Below are 19597 nucleotides of genomic sequence, written 5' to 3' on the forward strand. Positions count from 1 at the left end.
TATTATCATTTTCTTCCAGTTAGGCAAGTATCAAAATGAATTTTTGCTGAGATTTTTATTTCTCCCTGATAAAACCTGTCGCTGAAATGAATATTAGTGCATTATTAATCATCTTCAGGACCTTACCCAATGGAGACTGCACCTGACTGAAAAGCTCTTGGTGGAGGGGGGGGGGGGGTAGGAGGTGGGAAGAACAGCTTCTCATCAACACCAGCAATTTGGAATGATACCCCCTTTTCTGTTTATTGTGGTAGAGGAGATGCATTGTTTTTCAAGCGATACCAGGTCCCTCTCGGGTTATAAACACCTCACACATAGGAACAAGGATTTGAGAGACCAGTTGGATGGATAAGGACGGGTTTTCCAGCTGCTATGGGGCTTCTGTCATCATCTCCTTCATTGGAGTGGGCCACTTCCAGCTGACATTTCTTCCCCCTTCCTACCCTCCCCCCCCCCCCCCCCCCCACCCACAACACATGCAAAAATACAAAATTCGGGCCTGGGTTTCTCAGACAGAGCTGGGAGCACTGAGCAGACTCACTGAGGCACCGAGGCCAGTCAGCAGCTCGCTCTCCCATCACAGTCGCTTCTATTAATCACTCCAACTCATTGATCTTGTTCATTTCTGACTTACTAACAATTGTCAGGAACAAAACCTAAGCAGAACCTGGGATCCACCTGTAAAGAATTTGAAAGCTGCAGTTCAGACAATAGAGAATGTCATCAAGGAGGATAAGATGGGTCTGCTCTCTACTGAAATCACCAAGCTGGTTGGACTACATTTTTGCTTTTTTCACTTTTAGAGACACTGCTCAGAATAGGCCCTCCCAGTCCTTTAAGTCGTAATGCCCAGCAACCCCCGAACACCCTGAATTAACCCTAACCTAATATCGCACCACGATAGCGAAGCGGTTTGCATGATGCTTTTCCAATTTGTCGTGTTGGAATTCGGAGTTCAATCCTGGCAAGCTCTGTATGTCCTCGCTGAGGAATGTGTGGATTTTCTCCAGCTTCCTCCCACAGCCCAACGACGTGGCAGGTAGGTCAATTGGATATTGTAAGTTGTTTCAAGTGTTTCACCTGATTACTTTGAGGGTATGTTTTCTAAACTACCTTGAGGATTTACGTGGGAATGTGTGCATCAGGATGAAGTTAACATCACTAAACACAGCTGATTGAAGCTTAGATAAAGACTGAAGTCCTCAAACATTGGAAAAAAATTCTTAAGACCTTTAGGAGTAGAATATTAACCATGCATCTATTCATTGTCTCAGCTGCAACCTAGGCTATTGATTTTCCATTTCTCAACACAGCAGCCACCATGTTGAAAGCTGGGATGCAGGAGCAGATTCAGAATGAGTTTTATTGTCCCTAACACACGAGGTGGAACTTGTTATTTTGCAGCAGACATGTAATCTGAAAATCACAAAATAAATAAATAGTACAAAGCAAAAGAGATAAAATGTAGTGTTCATTGGGCTTGTAGACTGTTCTAACATTTGGCAGCGGAGGGGAAGAAGCTATTCTATGTGTGAGCCCTGTGCCTTCTCTTTATGGTAGCAATGAGAAGGGGGCAAGTCCCGGGTGGTGAGGGTGCTTGATGATGCATTCCACCTTTTTGAGGCACCCCCTCCTTGAAGGTTGGGACAGTTGATGGAGCTGGCTGAATCTATAGCCCTTTGCAGCCTCTTTCTGGGCCGTAATCAAGGACTCATCAGAGGATCTGAAGGAATACACCACGATTGTCACGGACGTCATAAAAACAGTCATAAATGAATGGGTCCACATAACATCCATTCGATTTTCCCCAACCAGAAGCCCTGGATGAACCATGAGATCTACATTCTGCTGAGGGTCAGATCAGTGGCATTCAGGTCTGGTGACTAAGTGAGATAGAGGAGGTCCGGGTAAGACTTCTGGAAAGCCATCTCATTTGCAAAGTAACAATTCCAGACTAAATATGAATCACTGAAGGATGCTCGACTGCTGTGGCAGGGCTTGAATACTATCAGCCCTTACAAAGTGAAACCAAGTGACACAGATGACAACAAGGCTCCGCTTCCAGATGAGCTCAATGCCTTCTGTGCTCGCTTAGACCATCAGAACATGGAGGAACATTCATGAATTCCCACAGCCCCTGATGATCCTGTGATTTCAGTCTCTGAGGCCAATAAAGGCTTGCTTCATATTTAAGACCATATGGATAAGCAGAGCTCCAATGCCATATGCAGGTTGGCTGACGACATCACTGTCGCTGGCCGAATCAAATGTGGTGATGAATCAGCGTATAGGAGAGAGAATGAAGATCTCGCAGAGAGGGGCCACAACACCTCCCTCTCACTCAATATCAACAAGACCAAGGAGCTGATCATTGACTTCAGGAAAAGGAAACCAGGAGTCAATGAGCCAAAGCTCATCGGAGATTGGTCAGCAAATAAACATTCCACAGTGATATTATTTCAGAAGGTATTTCCTGGGCCCGGCACATCAGTGCCATTACAAAGAAAGCACGGCAGCACCTTTACTTGCTTAGAAGTTTGTGAAGATTGAGCACATCAGCTGAAAGTCTGACTTCTATAGATGTGTGGTGGAGAGTGTATTGACTGGTTGCATCACAGCCTGGTTTGCTCTTGAATGGAAAATCATACAAAAAATAGTGGATGCAGCCTAGTCCATCATGGGTAAAGCCCTCTCCAGCATTGAGCACATCTATATGAAGATATGTCACAGGAAAGAAGCATCTATCATCAGGGACCCCACCATCCAGGCCATGCTCTCTTCTCGCTGCTGCCATCGGTAAGAAGGTGCAGGAGCCTCAGGACCTACACCACCAGGCTCAGGAACAACTATTACCCCTCAACCATCAGGCTCTTAAATCAGAAGAGATAACTTTACTCATCTACACTCAACCTATCTCTGAACTGCCCCTGCAACCTATGGACTCACTTTCAAATTCTTTTGTATTTGCACAGTGTGTTGTCTTTTGCACATCTGTCGTTTGTTTATTTTGTTGGGTGCAGTCTTTCATTGATTCTGTTCTGTTTCTCGGATTTATTATGTATGCTTGGGTGATCTGGGCTATTTGTTTAACGTGCCAGGCCAGGTTACAAACCAGTTTGAGTGTAAGAGAACGGGCAACAATCTTACTTCAGATGAAACCTCAGCAGAATTACAAAAGACCGTGAAAATATCTGGTCAGTTCTTCTATAAGCAAAATGTATTGCAGACGTTAGAAATCAAAATTAAATCAGAAATTGCTGGCAATACTCAGCTGGTCAAGCAACAGGTGTGGAATGACAGTTAGCGTTTTAGAAATAGAGCCTTCCACCAGAAAGTTCACCAGTTCTCAATTCATCTTGAAATACAACTCTGCTTCTCTCCCTGTCGATGTCTGTTCATATTGCCAGCATTTTCTAATTTATAGTCAGTCCCGTCAATCTGAATATAAAGCATACACAAAAATTTACCACACAAGTTCTATTTACAGCAATGCACACAAGCTTTATACTTAATTTTAGTCACATGAATCATACCTTTCATTTTTAAACCTATAAAGCTCTGCAGTTTCACCTTAGGCTTTTATTCAGCTACCAGATATAACAAAAAATATGCTGTTGCTGATATATTTTCCCCAGACTCACTTATAGTATCCTCTGTAGGCTGCCCTGTGAATGGGCAGATGACCGGAGTATTTGGGAACATTGGCATCAGCCCCATACTCCAATAGAAGGGCCAGGCATTCTGCATTTTCAACTGCAGCAGCCTCAAATAACACGGACACTCCATCAGAGGCTTGAGACAAGACATCGGCGCCTGAGAAACAAAGCTGAGTTAGTACAGGTTCATTCTTCACCATTTTAACCTTGCTTTGAAATGACAACTTGTTCTGAGCGTGAAAGCCTCCTCTAAACTGTAAAGTGAAATAAGTTTGAACGCACTCAATCCACTTCCCAACAAGGAAGAGTCTGCAGCATAATCACTCGTTGGATGCCCGAAGGTAAGGTTAACTGTAAAGAGCAAAGTCCACGTGTAACTGTGCAGTTTCTATTTACCTATTGAGATACAGAATAGGATCTTCCGGCCCTTCAAGCCTTGCTGCCCAGCAATCCCTGATTTAACACTAGAGCAATCACAGGACAATTCACAATGACCAATTAAACTACTAACTGGTATGTGTTTGGACTGTGGGAGGAAACCAGAGCACCTGGAGAAAACCCACACATTCCACGGGGAGGACGTACAGACGTCGGATCTGAACTCCACACTACAGTGCCCTGAGCTGTAACGGTGTCACTTTAACCACAAGGCCACTGTGGCACTCATCTAGGAGCTCAGCCCCAACTAAAAGACTTCCTGTACTGATTAGTCAAATTCACATCACCTTTCCACAGCAGTAAGCTGTCGTTTTTTGAACTGAAAACTTGGAGCGGAACAAAGCCCTGCTGGTGAATATTCAGTATCAGACTATTACCCACCTTAAAAAAAAGGAACTATATTTGAATAGCTATAAATATCCTCAAATTACATAGCATTCAAATACAAAACTATCACACCCCTAAATGTGGACTTTATTTCCCCACATCAGGCAATTAAATATGCAAATACTATTGTTAAGAAATGCAGAGCAAAATTTGAATAATAAAAGGGGCAAAATAGGTGGACACTCCAAGCAGCTCGGACTGAATGCAAAGTAAACATTACATATAAAATCAGGACACAGGTTGAAGTTTGATAAAGGATGAAAGAAAGACTTGCACTTACGTAGGGACTTTCATTTATCTATTAGGATGTCCAAACCATTTTACAGTCAAATAAATACTTCTGGCGTTTAAAGTGAGAGGGAGAAAACTCAAAGGGAATGCGCAGGGCAAAGTGTTTTTCCACGAAGAGAGTAATGGGTGCCCGGAATGTGTCCTCAGGGGTGATGCTGGAGGCATTTACGATAGAGGCTCTTAGGTAGGCTCATGAATGTGCAGAAATAGATGCATTGGACTATGTGCAGCCAGAAGGGATTAGTTTAATAGGCATCAATGCCTTAATAGCTTGGCATAACATCAAGGGCTGAACAGTCTGCTCCTCTACTGTATCATTCTATGTTTTGTACAATCACTGTTAAAATATAGAAATCAACTTGACCAATTAACACAGAACAACTTCCTGCCAAACATCTGTGTGATCATAGATTACTACTACACTGCCAAAACAGGCCCTTCAGTCCATCTGTGATGAATCATGAATCTGCCTAGGCCCATCGACCTGCACCCAGACCAGCACCCTCCACGCCCCTCGTTTACCTATCCAAATCTCTCTTTAATGCTGTAATCGACCCGGCATCCACCATACGTGCTGGCAGCTTGTTCCACACTCTCACCACCCTCTGAGTGAAGAAGTTCCCTCTCACGTTCCCCCTTAAACATTGCATCTTTCACCCTTAACCCATGACCTCTAGTTGTAGTCTCACCCAACCTCAGAGGAAAAAGCCAGCTTGCATCTACCCTATCTATACCCTTCATAATTTTATATACCTCTATCAAATCTCCCCTCAATTTTCTACATTCTAGGGAATAAATTCGTACCCTATTCAACCTTTCAATACAATTCAGGTCCTCTAGTCTTGACAACATCCTTGTAAATTTTTTCTGTGCTCTTTCAATCTAATTTACATCTTTCCTGCAGGTGGGAGAGGGAAACTGGATACAATATCCAAATTAGGCCTCACCAATGTCTTATACAACTTCAACATAACATCCCAGCTTCTGTACTCAATATATTAATCTATGAAGGCCAATGTGCCAAAAGCTTTCTTTTCAACTCTATATACCTGTGACACCACTTTCAATGAATTATGGATCTGTATTCCCAGGTACCTCTGTTCTACCACACTCCTCAGAGCCCTACTGTTCAGTGTGTAAGACCTACCCGGTTGGCCCTCCCAAAGTGCAACACCTCACATTTGTCTGCATTAAATTACATCTGCCATTTTTCAGCCCATTTCTCCAGCTGGTCCAGCTCCTGCCGCAAGCTTTGACAGCCTTCCTCACTGTTCACTACGCACCCAGTCTTGGTGTCATCTGCAAATTTGCTGATCCAGTTTACCACATTATCATCCAGATGGCAAACAAGAATAGACCCAGCACCGATCCCTGTGGCACACCACCAGCCCCAGGCCTACAGTCAGAGAACTATCCTCTACCACTCTCTGGCTTTTCTGCGTGAAGACAAGGCCTAATGCATTGGGCGGTCTACAAAATAATCCCATTAATGTGGTCATATCTTTGTTATTCCTCAGTCCTACCCATAAAGCCTCATTAGATGCAATCTCCAGTCTGTCCTGTCTGAGAACTGCAGTGACATTTTCCCTGATTAGTAAGGACATTCGTTCTCCTTTAACCTCCTGCTCTATCATGACTAAAACATAAAACCCCGGAATACAGAGCTGTCAGTCCTGCCCTTCCTGCAACCAAGTCACACTAATGGCTACAGTGTCATAATTCCACGTGCTGATCCATGCCTTAAGCTCACCTGCCTTTCCTACAATACTCCTTGCATTGAAATATACGCAGCTCTGAGCATTAGTCCCACCATGCTTAACCTTTAGACTTTGTTTGTATGTAGGCTTAACAACATCTTTCTGCCCAATCACTCCACTATCTGTTCTGGCTGTCGCTGGATGCACTTTGTGCCACTGTGGTTGTCAGGGACATTGAAGGTCTCTCTGCCTACCCACATTCCACAAGAGGAGCATTCCTCTATCCTGCCTGGCATCCCCACTGCTCTAAATGTGAAATAAGAAATAAAGAAAGAATAAAAAACAGCAAAAAATTGGCCTATGCTTCTCCTAAGCCTTGATAAGCTAAAACCCCATCTCCCACTCTAACACTGGCCCACTCACACAATGGCTGCTCTGCTTAAGCCTACTTATTTCATTTGGCCCTTGCCAAGTGCTTAATTACGCGCAATGCAATGTCTCCATGGGAACTGTGCTGTGCAAAATGTGCCAACTGCCCCTGCTGAATTCTTTTAAACTCCCACTCCCTCTATGCAATTGGATGTCTCCTTGGGAGCTGTGGTGCACAAAATATGCTGACTGCCCCTGCTCACTTCATTTAAGCTCTCTCTCCCTCTATGTGATCCAATGCCTCCTTGGGAAATGTGATTATGACCAAATATTTTGTCCGAACAAATAAACAAGCAATCGGGACTTTAAATCAAGTAAATATGCTCTGGTGGAACATGACAAGTTGTGTTTCCAAGCAACCTGGAGAGAACCTCAGCTTTTCACCACACATGGTAGTGATTATAGACGAGGAAATAGGGAACAGTGCAAAATCTGGACATGGCACAGTTCCAAGGATAGCAGCAAATTGTGTAGATGAGAGCACTCATTTACAAAAGAACATCCACGCATTAAATCAAAACAAAATTAAAATACTTGATTTGGAAAGGTATGAATGGTGAAGCTTTATGTGGGGAAGAATGTGCTCTTAAAGAGTAACAGGAGGAAGAAAGAAATTCTGCTGTTCACTCTGCTGACCCACAACTGTGCTGTAACACACAGCTTAAACCACATCATCAAGTTTGCCGATGACACACTGTGGTGGGTCTCTTCAGCAAGAGCAACAAGTCAGCTTACTGAGAGGAGATGCAGTGGCTAATGGACTGGTGCAGAGCCAACAACCTGTTTCTTAATGTGAACAAAACAAAAGAGATGGTTGTTGACTTCAGGAGGGCACGGAGCGACCACTCCCTGCTGAACATCGACAGCTCCTCGGTAGAGATCGTTAAGAGCACCAAATTTCTTGGTGTTCACCTGGCAGAGAATCTCACCTGGTCCCTCAACACCAGCTCCATAGTAAAGAAAGCCCAGCAGCGTCTCTACTTTCTGCAAAGGCTGAGGAAAGTCCATCTCCCACCCCCCCATCCTTATCACATTCAACAGGGGTTGTATTGAGAGCATCCTGAGCAGCTGCATCACTGCCTGGTTCAGAAATTGCACCATCTCAGATCGCAAGACCCTGCAGTGGATAGTGAGGTCAGCTGAGAAGATCATCGGGGTTTCTGTTCCCACCATCATAGACATTTACACTACACACTGCATCCACAAAGGAAACAGCATTATGAAGGACCCCATGCACCCCTCATACAATCTCTTCTCCCTCCTGCCATCTGGGAAAAGGCTCCAAAGCATTTAGGCTCTCACGACCAGACTATGTAACAGTTTCTTCCCCCAAGCTATCAGACTCCTCAATACCCAGAGCCTGGACTGACACCTTGCCCTATTGTCCTGTTTATTATTTATTGTAATGCCTGCACTGTTTTTGTGCACTTTATGCAGTCCAGTGTAGGTCTGTAGTCTAGTGTAGCTTTCTCTGTGTTGTTTTTTTATGTAGTTCAGTCTAGTTTTTGTACTGTGCCATGTAAACCATGGTCCTGAAAAACGTTGTCTCATTTTTACTATGTACTGTACCAGCAGTTATGGTCGAAATGACAATAAAGGTGACTTGACTTGACTTGAATTGGAACATGTATTTAATATCATGAAATCCCAACAACCTGCATCTTTTCAAATATTAATCTATTGATCTTCTTTTCTGTTAAATTCCGAGAGGTGAAAGTGAACTGGTCCTGGCTGGTATTGCATGCGTGGTCAGAAAGTGGGCTAAAAAAAACCAATAGCAAGGGAACAAATTAGCTTTAAGACCATAAGACCAAAAGATGTAGGAGCAGAATTCAGCTCATCGAGTCTGCTCCACCATTTCATCATGGCTGATCCATTTCCCTCTCAATCCTATTCTCCTGCCTTCTCCCCATACCATTTCGCACTTTGACTAATCAAGAACCTATCAACCTCTGTCTTAAATACACTCAATGACTTGGCCTCTACAGCCGCTTGTGGCAATGAATTCAACAGATTCACCATCTTCTGTCTAAAGAAATTCCTCCTCATCTCTGTTCCTCTATTCTGAGGCTGTGTCCTCTGGTCATAGACTTCCCCACAATAAGAAACACCTTGTCCACACCTTGTTCTCTACCAATGCCTTTCAACATTCAATAGGTTTTAATGAGATCCCAACTATTAGAGTGATTTTTGGGTTTAGGGCATACACATTTAGCAATTTACTTTGACTACCAGTCTTCACTTCAGAAAATGTATTGTGCATTTAATTTGGAGTGCAGCTCTGAACAATGGGTTCCTGAAAGCTGTGACTCTCAGTCCAGACAATGCTGATTAAAATTCATCGGGATATCTCGGTGTGGATGTGAATCAGGAGGTGTGAAGGTTGCATGTAGTTTCAAAGAAAGCATTGTCCATACATTGTAAATATGGAATTGTCCTTTGGTGTTTGGCATACAAAATATCAAGTCCCACATTGGGCCAGCAGATCTTTCCACCAAAAGCGTTTCCATATCATGCCTGCTGTACCTTGCTTTGTTGAATAAAGAAGTTGCTTTGTATCTATCAGTAACTTTCTTCGGTTACTTCATTCACGCAACAACACCCACTTGTTCTCCTAAATTCCAGCAAATGAAGGCCCAAGAGCCATTAATCGCTCCTCATTCCTGGAATCATTTTCATGATCCTCCTCTGAACACTCTCCAATGTCAGCACATCCTTTCTTAAGTAAGGGACCCAAAACTGCTCACAGTACTCCAACTAACGCCTCACCAGTGCCTTATAAAGCCTCAGCATTACATCTTGGACTTTTTAATTTTTTAATTTTAATTTTTAGATAATAATCTATACTTTTATTCTTTCTACCAAAGTGCATGACCATACACTACCCGGTACAGTATTCCATTTTCCATTTCTTTGCCCACTCCCCTTATCTGTCTAAGACTTTCTGTAACCTCCCTGCTTCCTCAACACTACCTGCCCCTCCACCTATCTTCGTATCATCCACAAACTTGGCAACAAAGCCATCAGTTCTGTCATCCAAATCATTGACATGAACTGTAAAAAGAAGTGATCCCAACACTGAACCATGTAGAACACCGAGAACCAGTCAGAAAAGGATCCCTTCTTCCCATTCTTTGCCTACTGCCAATCAGCCAATGCTGGTATCTTTCCTTTAATACCAGAGGCTCTTATCTCTTTAAGCCACCACATATATGGCACCTTGTCAAAGTCCTTCTGAAAATCCAAATACACAACATCCACCGATTCTTCTTTGTCTATCCTACTTGTAATTTCCTCAAAGAATTCCAACAGATTGGTCAAACAAGATTTTTCTTTTAAGGAAACCATGCTAACTTTGGCTTAACATATCATGTGCCTCCAAGTATCCTGAAACCACAGCCTTAACAATCTCTCCAATATCTTCCCAACTACTGAGGTTAGACAGGCCTACAATTCCTTTTTTCTACCTTCTTCCCTTCATGGAGAATGCAGTGACATTTGCAATTTTCCAGTCCTCTGGAACCATGCCAAAATCTATTGATTATTGAACCATCATTACTAATTGCTCCACAATCTCTTCAGCTACCTCTTTCAGAACCCTAGGATGTAGCCCACCTGGTCCAGGAGACCTTCAGAACTTCCAGTTTCACAAGCACTTTCTGCCTAGTAATAGCAACTATGCACATTTCTGCCCCCAGACAGTTTCGAACATCCGGCATATTACTAGAGTCTTCCACAATGAAGGCTAATGCAAAATACTTTTTCAACCGTTTGCTTGTTCCCCATTGCAACCTCTCCAGTGCCATTTCCAGCTATCAATATTTAGTCTCATCTCTCTTTTACTCTATGTATCTGAAAAAAAAACTTTTGGTATCTTCTTTGATATTATTAGCTAACTTACCTTCATATTTAATCTTTTCCTCATTTTGGCTTTTTAGTTGCCTTCTGTTGGGTTTTAAATGTTTCCCAATCCTCTAACTTCCCACTATTTTTAGCTCTTTTACATGCCCTCTCTTTTGCTTTTATGTTGGCTTTGACTTCCTTGTCAGCCATAGTTGTGTCATCCTGCCCTTAGAAATCTTGCTCTTTGGGATGTGTCTATCCTGCATCTTCTGAATTGCTCCCAGAAACTCCAGCCATTGCTGCCCTCCTGTCATCCCTGCTGGTGTCCCCTTTGAATAAACTTTGGCCAGTTCCTCTCTCATGCCTCTGTAATTCCCTTTACTCCACTGTAATACTGATACATCTGACTTTAGCTTCTCCCTCTCAAACTGCAGGGTGGCCTATCACTGCCTCCAAGTGTTCCTTTACCTAAAGCTCCCTAATCAAATCCTGTTCATTACACAACACCCAGTCCAGAATAGCGGATCCCCTAGTGGGCTCAACTACAAGCTACTCTAGAAAGCCATCTTGTAGGCATGCTACAAATTCTCGCTCTTGGGGTCCAGCACCAACCTAATTTTACCTATCTGCCATGACTATCATAACTTGCCCTTTTGACATATCTTTTCTATCTCCTGTTATAATCTGTAGCCCACATCCTGGCTACTGTTCAGAGGCCTGTATATAACTCCCACCAGTGTCTTATTACTCTTGCAGTTTCTTAACTCTACCCACAAGGATTCTACATCTTCTGATCCCATGTCACCTCCTTCTAAAGATTTGATTTCATTTTTTACTTGTAGAGCCATGCCACCTCCTCTGCCTACCTGCCTGTCCTTTCGATTAAAATGTGTACTCTTGGACGTTAAGCTGCCAACCACAATCTTCATTCAGCCACGACTCAGTCATGTCCACAATGTCATACCTGCCGATCTCTAACCGTGCTACAAGATCATCTACCTTATTCGATTTACTGCGTTTATTCAAATATAACACCTTTGGTCCTGTATCTGTCACGCTTTAACATATTTGAAAACTGTTCACTCTAAACACAGTGTAGAGTCTGTCGACCATACAGATGGCACTGGTTAGAAACTGTTCTGCAACAGTCTCCTGTCCCAATTAAGTGGCATAGTGTCCCAAATAAACTAAAGGAAACCTGGCTATTTTCTTGAATAGTTTTTGTTCCTTACGAGTTGTCCCAAATAAGTGTCTGCCATGATTAACTGATGGACCAATTAACCAGAATCCACTGTATTTGAACGCTCTGAATATTCACAATGGACGCAGTGACCTGTTACCACAATTCCGTGGCTCTTCAATGTGTTGTAGGGGTAGGATGTTTGTAAAGAATAAGTGAATTTTGACTCATACATCTAAAATCTCTCCAGCATTGGAAAGCTTCTAGTATCACGTGTCTTTTAATGGGGACTTTTTAATGAATAAGCAGCTTCTTGGACCATGTGATTGCCAGGATTCTGGAACTAGAACTACAAAGGCCATTTTGTTTTGTTGTACATCCAAAATTAATCATTAATAACGCACCGGATGTGGGTTTGAATCTCCAGAGCTACATGTCATCAGATTTAGCATTGACTGACAGTGACATAGAGCTCCCTGATCAATATCAACACCATAAATGATGCATTACCTTTTTGGAGTAAAACTTTCACGATTTCTGTCCATCCACTTTGTGCAGCGAGAGCCAATGGGGTGAGTCCATAGGAACTCCTGGGATCAATATCAGCTCCAGAACGAATCAGTAAATTAACAATATCTGCTCTACCCAGTTTGGATGCTTCATGCAGTGCTGTCCTGTCATTCGTGCACTTCAGGTTCACGTTTGCCCCAAAACGGAGCAGCAGTGTCACAACATCAACAGCTTCATTTCTTATAGCTTTGAAGAGAGGAAATAAGTTTCAGTGATTTGTGATAAATGACGTATTCAGAATTTAGCCATGACAGTTTGTAACAATACTCTGACCGTTGACGGCAACAAGATTAGAAGTTTCCACCAGGAACCCTCTCACATCAAATTTTAAATTTTCTTGGCAAACTTCCTCTGTGAATACTTGTTTGAGGTTTTTTTCTCTCTCTCTCATACACACACATCTATCTGCTCTACTCCAAGTTTCTTGTACGTTGCACACTGACTGCACCGTGGCTGAAGAAGTAGGCAGGCAATTTTTTCTTAATCAAAGTTGAATGTCATCACCTGGCAGCTTGCAAAAGGCTCTGAGTTTCAGTTCCCTCACCCTCTCAATTTCAGTTCATTGACTCCATCCCCACTGAGATTAGTTTGTTTGGTAGCTTCCTCACTGTTGAATCAGAGTTCTTGAAAGCTTGAAAACAGAGCTGATCTGACACTTCAGTTTGGTAGAAAAAGTGTCGTCTCATTGCAGATTCTGGCTATGAGATGAAATCTGAGATTTCTGTTTCAAATTAATATAAAAGATGCCGAGGTGTTACTTTGAATATTTCAGGTATTCTGGCCAATATTTATTCTCAAACTACTGTCATAAAGGAAAAAAAAACAAATGATTATTTGGTCATAATCATTTTGCTGCTTGTGGGTCTTGCTGCGGGGAGATTGGTGATTATTTCATATGGTACAAAACTGAATACACTTTAAAAAGTACTCACGAGCTTTATTTTGCCAGTGTGATGGTGCTTAGAGTCACAAAGTGGACAACTACAGTCTGGTTTGCGTAAAATCCACCGTTTGAAAAATGCTAGAGTTGATTACTAAGGAAGTAAAGGCAGTGCTTTTAGCAGACCAGAATCGAAGGATGCAGGGTTAACACGGTTTCATAAAGTGGAAATCATAAGCTTTTTGAGGAAGCTTCAACCAAAGTGAATAGAGGGGAACTGGTATTTGGACTTGCAACAAGGTTCCTCACAAACTGATTAGTCATGAGAGTTCAAGCTCACTGCCATAGGCATACATTCACAGGGAATAATTGCCATGAAAATGAGCAGCAGCATGGTAATTACAAGATAATAATAAATTGCATAAACATAAATTAACTTACACTATGAAATAAACATAACAATAGTAGTGGCTGCTGAGAGAAAGTACCGGTAAAAGAAATTTAGTCTGTCGGCTTTCAGACTTTCAGGAACCTGATGGCAGCGTAGAAGAAACTGTTCGTGAACGTTTAAGTGTGGGCCTTCAGGCTCCTGAGCCTCTTGCCTGACAGCAGCATCAAGACGAGGGCATAGACTGAATGGTGGGGGTCTGTAATTGTGGAAATAATTTTCCTGAGACATCGCCTCATGTAGATATCCTTGAGAGCTGTACCCATGAGGGAGTGTTAAGTCTTCCAATCATTGCAGCCTCTTGTGTTCCTACAAATGAGAGTTTACATAACAGGCCATGATGCAACCAGTCAGAATAGTTTGCACTGTCGATGTTTGTCAGATTTCCATCGGCACAGGTGCATCACGAGACTATGTGCCTGGCCCCTGCTCTACTCGCTCTACACTTAGGACTGTGTGGCCAAGCACAGCTCCAATGGCACATTCAAGTTTGCTGATGACACCACTGTCATAGGCCGAATCAAAGGTGGTGACGCATCAGCATGTAGGAGTGAGATTGAAAATCTGGCTGAAAGGTACCATAACAACAACCTCTTAGTCAATGTCAGCAAGACCAAGGAGCTGACTTCAGGAGGAGGAAACCAGAAGTCCATGAGACAATCCTTTAAATTCCTCAATATTATTATTTCAGAGAATCTGTCCGGGGCCAGGCACACAAGTACAATTACGACAAAAGCACAGCAGCGCCTGTAGTTCCTTAGAAGTTTGCAAAGATTGGCTTGACATCTAAAACTTTGACAGACTTCTATAGGTGTGCAGTAGAAAGTATTTTGACTGTAGTGGATATGGCCCAGTATGTCATGGGTAAAGCTTTCCCCGCTATTGAGCACATCTACATGAAGCGCTATCGCAGGAAAGCATCATCAAGGACCCCCACCCAGGGGATGCCCTGCTCTCACTGTTGCCATCAGGAAGGTACAGGAACCTCAGGACCCACGCCACCAGGTTCAGGAACAGTTATTACCACTCAGCTATCAGGCTCTTGAACCAAAGGGGATAAATTCACTTCTCCGATCACTGAAATAGTCCCACAGCCTATGGACTCACTTTCAAGGACTCTTCATCGCATGTTCTCAATAGTTATTGCTTATTTATTTATTATTATTTTCCCTTTTGTATTTGCACAATTTGTTGTCTATTGCACACTAATTGAATGCCCAGGTTGCTGCGCTCTTTCATTGATTCTATTATGATTATTATTCAATTATGGATTTATTGAGTATGCTCACAAGTAAGATGAATCTGTGGTTGTACATGTACTTTGATAATAAATTTACTTGAACTTTGAGTCGTCAAAGACATGCCAGATCTCCTTAACCTTCCACAATTGTAGAGACACTGGTGTGCCTTCTTCATTATTGCATCTATGTGCAGGGTTAGGGTTAGGATAGTTCCTCCAACATGGTACACACAGGAACGTGAGGCTGCTCACCCTTTCTACTGCAGTCCCTTCAAAGAAAACTGGCCTTCTCTTTCCTAAGGCCCACAATCAGTTCCTTGGTTTTTTAACGCTGAGCACCAGGTTGCTGATATGACACCAACCAGTCGACCTGTCCCACTGTTGTACACCACTTCATCTCCAGCTGTGATTCTGCCAACAACAGTGGCACCATCTGCAAGTTTGTCGATATTGTTGGGGCTATGCTTAGCCACTCAGTTGTAGATACAGAGTGAGCAGAGTGGGGAAGATGAGGATGCAGCTCAGAGGTGTCCCTGTGTTGATGATCGGTGAGTTTTCCAACCTGTACAGAGTCTCCCAGTGAGAAGGCTGAGTAATCCGTTTGCAGAGGAAGGTATAGGCATCTGGTAGCTCCGAGAGTCCATAGTGTTACGGTAATATATTGGTACAGATTGAGGATTGGTCAATCGAAAGTGGTGAACAAGAATAAGGAGATAATTTTCAGCTTGCCAACTCGTGGGAAGGCAGGTATGGGGTTCTGTGGGATCTGGGATCAGCCATGATGGAATGACAGAACTGACTCAATGGGCTGAATGGCCTAACTCTGCTCCTATGTCTTATGGTCTAATGGACCAGAGGGTTGCTATAGGAAATGGTACTGCTGCTTACAATCTATATTAAGGAGATAATTGCATGACAGACAGATTTGTGGAGTACACAAAAAAAAGTAGGATGGAAAATTGCAAGGACGTTGCAAATAATTTGCAGGTAAATATTGACAGGTTAAGTGAGTGGGCAAGCAGCTGGTAATTTGAATATCACGAGAAAACATGAAATTGTTCACTTTGGAGGGAGGAACAAGAGGACCGAGAATGGATAAAACCTACAGAAAAGGACCGGGGCCCTTGTGCATGAAAGGCTAAGTGAATGTTAACCCTTGGAATGGATTATAAAAACAGGAAATTATCTTGGTAGAAGCTATGAATGTCCTAAAAGAAATGTGAAAGGTGCTAATTAACTGCTAGTATTTATTGTAATATGATTTCATGGGGTCAATTTCCTGCCATTTCCACTCTGTGCCATGGTAGATTAAAGCTCTGAAGCAATGCGATCTAAACAGACCCCTGTATCTTCTTGTGCTTTGAAATGAATTGCAGCACAGTCCAAAACAAGGAATAAATTCAGGACCCAAGCTGTTGCTTCTGGGTTTCACTAGCTTTGAGCAACCCCGGTATTGTCAATTAAGATCTGAAGGGTCACGGGCTTGGTGGTCACTTAATATATTTACAGCAAGTGAGACCCTCCTCTGCCAAGATTGCAATAGCGTGCAACAAACAATGGACCACATTGTCAAAACCTGCCTTCGACATAAATATAATCTCTGCCCTAAAAGACTAGTGGCATTATAAACTTTGGACTCAATTTATAGATGTTGCTTTAGTCATATGCAAGAAGAAGAGGACTGCAAAACAGTAAAACAGCTAATGGAGACACTTCTACTCTATAACCAAACAAGTTCCATATCTTACTTTTATGTCACCCCTGATTAAACCTATTGTTTTAAATACAGGCCAAGAACACATTTGTATTGGGAAGCTGCAAATGTGTGGCATAAAATTATGTATAATGCTTTGCTACAGGTCATAAAATTGACCTAGCATCACTATTTTTTCAAACAACAACACACACAAAATGCTGGTGGAACACAGCAGGCCAGACAGCATCTATAGGGAGAAGCGCTGTCGACGTTTCAGGCCGAGACCCTTCGTCAGGACTATTTTTGATCACTATTTTTTGACTAGTTCGTCAATCACACATATTGGCACGGAAATATGGAATGTAATTTTAAATTAATATCTCTAGGCATAAGGCTATTAATTCTAGAAGAGCCAGTTATACATCTTTTTCGGATATAAATTTTTATAATTAACAATGACGCTCGAGGAAGAACACCTGCATTTTTGTTGTACATTGAAAAACAACTAAAAGGAATGGCAGAAAAGATGAGTGAAATGCTGAAAATTTGATAAAAGCAAAACATTCAATTGATGCGCAGTTTAACTGGCTTCTGAAAGAGAAAACAAGAACAGGTTATGAAGCTTGCCTGTCAGGAATTTCCCAATCAGGCGCCTTCCCATGCAGAAGCTGACAAACCTGTTTCGGGTTTTCAATAATGTCTGAAATTTTTGTTGCATTTACAGTATAAAGTACTTTATTTGGAGATATGCTCTAGGATCTCTCAAATGATATGTTATTCTTCTGAAATGCAGGCACTGCTACTCAGAGAAGCAAAATGGTAAAACACAAGAGGATATTTTTTGAACTCACTGAGGGAAGATTGCTGATCAGGGCACCCAAATGGTTGCCCTTTGGTTTGATTTCCTTCAAATACATTCTAATGATCAAATAAATCAGGCTTGATTTTCATCTCATTGGAAGGAAGAATGAATGCAGAATTAAACAAATCTCAAGCTAAAGGAAACAATGCCTGTTGTAGGGTAAATGCCTTTTTTGCTGTGCTATTCAAAGGCAATTTAGAAGCAGACTCTGAAAGCCCATGGGTATAAAAATATACATGGTTAATATGATTAACTTTAGATCATGAGATAGCAATAAGTGGTTTGAACAGTAATTAAATTGTCTTAAACTTCAATCTTCTATAAGCAGAGGTTTAAAGAGACATTTACCAGCTATTAAAACCGAAGTGCCCTCTTCATTCTTGGAGTTTGGGTTACAGTTATTGGTAAGGAGGTACTGCACATTATCTATAAGGCTGTATGCAGCAGCCAAGAACAGAGGGGTTTCCCCCTTTAGGGTCTCCTGCTCCCGTGCATTATCCCGAGAAGCTGCAAGAATATGAAAGCTTACTTAGAAATAAGAAAATAAATTTGGAATTAATACATAATTAAATAACAAACTGTAGCAACCTCACATAAATTTCAAGTAATATCTGGTAGAAACTGGAAAGAATATTAATTTGGTAAAGAATGATTGGGAGTGGAGTGGGCAACACGAATCTGGAACAAGGTCCCTTGCATTGGCATCAATTGAAACATCAGTGACACTGACATTTTACAACATATTTTACGAGGAGGGCCAATTTTTCAAGCTGTTATGCATGGAATTCTGAATGTATTGGGATTGCTAACAGGATAGCAAACCTTACGAAAAGAGTCTATTATAATAATTTGAATTTAGAACTACAAACTAAAACATTTTCTGTATGTTCAAATCCAACATGAGAATATGCTATACCAAACATTGGAATGAATTTCTTTCATTAATTAACAGTAGAACTCACTAGAGCTAGGATTATTATTTTGACCTCTACATACTGGGGTGGCACAGTAGGGTCGTGGTTAGCACAATGCTTTCCAGAACCAGCGACCCGGGTTCAATACCCACCGCTGCCTGTAAGGAGGTTGTGCTTTCTCTCCATTTCCTCCCACAGTCCGAGGACATACCGGTTCAAGTCAAGTCAAGTTTATCGTCAATTCGATCATAGACTGCTGGTACAGTACGCAGTAAAAATGAAACAACATTCCTCCAGGACCATGGTGCTACATGAAACACAAAACTACACTAGACTTTGTGAGACAACTCAAGGCTGCACTAGACTATGTAAAACAACATAAAAACTGCACTGGACTACAGATCTGCACAGGATTACACAAAGTGCACAAAACAGTGCAGGGCAGTACAATAATTAATAAACAAGACAATAGGCACAGTAGAGGACAAATTATAATATAATAATAAATTATGTAGATGTCAGTCTAAACTTTGACTATTGAGGAGTCTGATGGCTTGGGGTTCGTAGATTAATTGGTCATTGTCCTGTGATTAGGCTAGGATTAAATCAGGGGATTACAGCTCAAAGGGTGGGAAGAGCCTATTCCATGCTGTGAATAAATATAAATAAGTATCACCAATGCTGATAAAAAGCTTTAAAATCCCTTAACTAAGTGTGTCCGGCATTCAATTCTGTCTCGGTATATGTGTGTCCTTTACCATTATGAATAAAGGTACTAATAGTGTTCCCTGTTATCATTTTTTGTCGCATTCACGAACAGAAGCAGAATTTGAAGCCTCCTTCCGTTCTGTGCAATGGTCATACTTGAGTTTGGCAATTAGCTCCAAACTGAATCAATAAGAGTGACATTGATTCAGGTTTGTCTGGGTCAGGAGGCTCATGTAGCTGCAAAATTTGAGACTTATTTAATATTTAAATAAAGGAACAAAGTATTAATATAGTTAAGCAACACTTTATAATAATAGTTTTTGTATGAAGAGAACAAGGAAAAGAACTCAAATCCCAT

The 19597-nt window shown here is 41.8% G+C and overlaps 1 protein-coding gene across 4 annotated transcripts in view; it reads right to left on the reverse strand.

Annotated features, from left to right (window-relative positions):
• Window positions 1-19597, reverse strand: part of asb14a (ankyrin repeat and SOCS box containing 14a) — a 51322-nt gene that overhangs the window by 19611 nt on the left and 12114 nt on the right. For all 4 annotated transcript variants that reach the window (XM_073072244.1, XM_073072242.1, XM_073072241.1 and 1 more), the window contains 3 exons: window positions 17966-18124; window positions 12432-12677; window positions 3642-3813 (listed from right to left, as the gene is read on the reverse strand). In XM_073072244.1, the coding sequence (XP_072928345.1) occupies window positions 3642-3813; window positions 12432-12677; window positions 17966-18124 (577 nt within the window). The remainder of the gene's footprint in view (window positions 1-3641; window positions 3814-12431; window positions 12678-17965; window positions 18125-19597) is intronic.

This window comes from Hemitrygon akajei, chromosome 19 (assembly GCF_048418815.1).
Source record: "Hemitrygon akajei chromosome 19, sHemAka1.3, whole genome shotgun sequence".
Classification (NCBI taxonomy): Eukaryota; Metazoa; Chordata; class Chondrichthyes; order Myliobatiformes; family Dasyatidae; genus Hemitrygon; species Hemitrygon akajei.